At 41.9% G+C, this 4224-nt stretch overlaps 1 protein-coding gene across 1 annotated transcript; it reads left to right on the forward strand.

Moving 5' to 3' along the window:
- The first annotated feature begins 906 nt into the window (after positions 1 to 906).
- LOC120990751 (transcription factor HES-5-like) lies at positions 907 to 1770 on the forward strand. The gene is made up of 4 exons (XM_040419670.1): positions 907 to 960; positions 1092 to 1257; positions 1365 to 1596; positions 1683 to 1770. Exons 1-4 carry the CDS (start codon positions 907 to 909, stop codon positions 1768 to 1770), a joined length of 540 nt encoding a protein of 179 aa, XP_040275604.1.
- Positions 1771 to 4224: the final 2454 nt, after the last annotated feature.

Below are 4224 nucleotides of genomic sequence, written 5' to 3' on the forward strand. Positions count from 1 at the left end.
ATGCATTGTAGCTGGAGAAGCTTAAAGGGGCTTTCCATCCTTATGGGCATTTTTCAACTAGACACTAAAGTTTCATTTGATTCCAGCAACTCCTCCTTGGTGTGTTATTTTTTTCCGCCAATGAGTATATAATAGTGGCCATATAATCGTCTCCCAGAAGCACAAACCTAAAATGGATAGATGAGTAACAGGATCCACACAATGAAATACCATTATCCCTCTTTACCTTTAGGCTACAAATCGCAATCTTGTGCTAATACTGTACATCGACCTAATAATAGAAAATTTGGTAAATCCCAAAAAGGCTGGATTTCTGCACTACCACATTGACAATTATTAGGAGTGAGTGGCAGCACATTTGCCCCGAGTTGCCGTGTAGCCCTAGCCTTGCATTTAGTCTTCAAATTAATATAGTTTTAAGGTTTATCTTGTTTTTTTTTTTATACAATATAATTATAATTGCCTATTATCCAGGATGTGTGCCTAGCTCTACAACATCTGTTCTCAGCACACATGTGTGACTGGCACACTTCAAAAAGAGCAGCATACTGCTATGTCCATGTTCTCATCGGGAACCAGTATGATTATGGTGATGGGAAGCCCTTTCCCACGTTCTCCCACCTCATTCTAAAGCTTGTCCCTATTGTATAACACACTCTCCACCTGCTCTGCTGGGAGCAGGGTATTATCCTCAGGCAATTCACAGTCAATTTACCATGCTGTAATAGATGCCTCCTCTATTGTCCCTCTGAATGCATGTATTGGCTATGTGAGTGTGGGAACGTCTGACAAGTAAGGGACTCATGCATTTGTATGCAAGCTCTGGGGTATAAATAGAGGAGTCTTGGCTGCACATCTCAGATCACTTCTAGCTCAGCACTGGAAGCTCAGCAGCTCCTTCTAAGCATGGCACCCACCACCATGACTATGGATAGCCTTTCACCAAAGCAAAAGAACAAAGTAAGTTAAATATCTGTCCACTTTTGCCTAGTCATATGCCCATTACTTTGCTAATATTTTATTTTAATAAAATTTTATATACTCTATTTATAAACCTGTTGACTCATACTTTGTATTATCTTTATTTCTAGTTGAGGAAACCCATTGTGGAGAAAATGCGCAGAGATCGGATTAATACCAGCATCGAACAACTCAAGCTTCTGCTGGAAAAAGAGTTTCACAAGGAACAGCCCAATGTCAAACTGGAGAAGGCTGACATATTGGAGATGGCAGTGAGCTACCTGCAACAGCAAAAAAGTAAGTTGAGTCATAGTTATCATAATGTAAAGTCTAAGACAATGATGTTTCTCTGAAATCGAAATTAGTGCTGGTCACTTACCTCTTACTTTATTGTTTCTTTCCAGATCAACCCCAGAGCGTCCCTGTTGAACATCTAAAGCAGGATTACAACCAAGGCTATTCCTGGTGTGTCAAAGAATCTCTACAGTTCCTATGTCAGTATCCAAAAAGTGGAGAGACACAGAAGCAATTGCTCGACCACTTTAAGGTCCCACAAAATATTCCTGCCTTTCCCTACCCTTGCGACCAGAAAAAAACCTTCTCGGCGAGTGGTCCAGCTAAGATCTGGAGGCCTTGGTAAACCAGAGGACTTTACAAATTGGAAAGGGACGTTTGACAAAAGTAATGGACATCTGTCAGTAATGAACTGTGTTCTACACAAGTACGTTTGGATACAACGAAAGAGATCTTCAGAATTCAAAAGAGATTATTCCTGAAGAGTGTCCGTATTATCCTAAGGATGTCTTCTAAAAGTACTCAACTTTTTACTGATTGAGGACATTGGGGTCATTATATGACCATATAGAGCAGTAGATAAAGGAGTTTCTAGTCCTGCTCATTTTACAGTGTGTATCTTCTAAGAAGTTGCTAAGTGTTATTAGGTTATTGAGAATGGTATACATTCTTATGTTTTTCTTCTGTGGAGACCTATAAGATTTCTAACCTTATGCCTTATTCACACAGTCAATGATTTACATCTGTGATTTTGAGCCTAAACTAGGTGCGTTTTCTCTGTGTAGGCTCCAATTCTGGTTTTGGATGACAATCACTGACCAAAATACTGACGTGTGAATAAGGCTTTAGTATTCCTAAAGGGACAATCAAGAGTGTGTAATTTACTACTTCTATGAAGTTTTAATTGTATTTGTTCTACAAATGTTTCATAAGTGATGGAACGTGTGGCCTTCCAGCATTTTCTTTTTACTGTGAAATGCTGGTGTTTATAGCTTCTCAAGAAGTCTCAAGCCATAGATTGCCTTATTATATGAGTAACTTTGTTTTTAAGTGTCTCAGCATCCATACTGTATTCTCCAAGAAGAAAGCTATTGAGGTGATATTGTGCGCCCAAATGGGTTGTGTAATCAGCATGCTACATGGAGATGTCTCCACAGCATTCTGAGAATGACGTATCTTTTATAAGGATGACTCTTCTAAGCCGTGATGAAATATTTCTCAGACTTTCTAAGGAATACTCGTCTGTTTACATATACGTAGAAAACTAGACTTTTTGTTTTAAAAAAGACACCGTACAGAATATTTTTGTGTGGTAACTGCAAATGTAGTTACTTGTATTGAATTGTATTTTCCATCCTTCGGGATGTCTATGTATTAATTGTCTCGTACACAGACATTGTGATTTAATGGTCTCAAAAGACTAAAGGAATATTGCACAAATGTGAAAAATTAAATATTCCCTAAACTGTACTCCATCACGTCTGGTGTGACCTTCTTCTTGACATCACCTTGGGCTCATACGCTTGACCTGTAAAGCTCCACACTGCAGCAACATTAGACATCCTTGGCTGACAATTCCACAATGTAATAGTAAAAGGTTTGTTCCAGCATGGCAACCTATAGGACTGCTGGAGATAGCTGAGCATTGTACTGGGCTAACTCTGACAGTCCCATAGACCTTGAATGGAGCGACAGTATACATGCTCAACTGCAGCTTCATTCAAATGGAGGAAATGGACTCTGTTCTCATAATCAGAGGTAGTCTCAGCAGTCAGACCCCCTCCGATCAGACACATTACCTATCCTGTTATCATTCTGGGACAACCCCTTTAAAGGGGTTCTGCAGTTTTTTTAAACTGATGATCTATCCTCTGGATAGATCATCAGCATTTGATCGGCGGGGGTCCGACACCCGGGACCCCTGCCGATCAGCTGTTTGAGAAGGCAGAGGCGCTGGCAGTAGTGCTGCGGCATTCTCTTTACCGCAGGCCCAGTGACGTCACGACTAGTATCACTGGCCTGGGCAGGGCTAAGTTTCATTCAAGTGAACAGAGCTTAGCTCCGCCCAGGCCATTGATACTAGTCGTGACGTCACTGGGCCTGCGGTAAACAGTTAGAAGGCCGCGGCGCTACTGCCAGCGCCTCTGCTTTCTCAAACAGCTGATCGGCAGGGGTCCCGGGTGTCGGACCCCCGCCGATCAGATGTTGATGATCTATCCAGAGGATAGATCATCAGTTTAAAAAAACTGCAGAACCCCCTTTAATATTGGAACCACTCCATTAACAGCATAGGTGAGAACAGCACGTGTATTCTGCTGATGTCCTCCTGCAGGGCAGCAGTGGGGTATTTAAAGGGCATATGTCAGCAGGATTAACCCTATTAAACCAGCCATAATGCCTGGTAGGGCTGATCTTGCTGATTAAAAACATATTTCATCTTCTGATTCGTTGCTGCTTTTAGTAGAAATAAGTGTTTTTAAAAATATGAAAATTAAGGCTTAAGTGCACAGAGGGTGGACCCTCCATTTGATTGACAAGACTGGGTGTCCAGGTGGAGGGGGGAGTGTCCAGGGAAGCACGGTGGAAGAGCCAATGAGCATCCAGAGGCTAGGGCCCGCCCTTAGTGCACTCAAGTTCTAATTTGCATATATTTAGAAACGCTTATTTCTCCTTCCAGTGGACCAGGCAAAGAAAGGTACTGCTTTAATCAGCAGGGTCAGCCCTACCAGACATTACGACTAGGTTGATCCTGCTCACAGGTGCCCTTTAATTTCCCATAGTCCTGCAGGATAATTGTTCAATAGTTCCACATTTAAAGATTGCCATACAGGTAATTCCATTATGGAATTGCTAGTTATGAGTCACATACGGTACTTTAATGTGATTTAGGCTACTTTCACATTAGCGGCAGGACGGATCCGACAGGCTGTACACCCTGTCGGATCCGTCCTGCCGCTATTTCGCCGTGCC

The sequence above is a fragment of the Bufo bufo genome, chromosome 1 (genome assembly GCF_905171765.1).
Source record: "Bufo bufo chromosome 1, aBufBuf1.1, whole genome shotgun sequence".
Taxonomy (NCBI): domain Eukaryota; kingdom Metazoa; phylum Chordata; class Amphibia; order Anura; family Bufonidae; genus Bufo; species Bufo bufo.

Coding starts and splice junctions, on each gene's coding strand:
- LOC120990751 (XM_040419670.1), top strand. CDS start 907: ATGGCACCCACCACCATGACTATGGATAGCCTTTCACCAAAGCAAAAG. Junction 961..1,091: donor CACCAAAGCAAAAGAACAAA/GTAAGTTAAATA, acceptor CTTTATTTCTAG/TTGAGGAAACCCATTGTGGA. Junction 1,258..1,364: donor CTACCTGCAACAGCAAAAAA/GTAAGTTGAGTC, acceptor GTTTCTTTCCAG/ATCAACCCCAGAGCGTCCCT.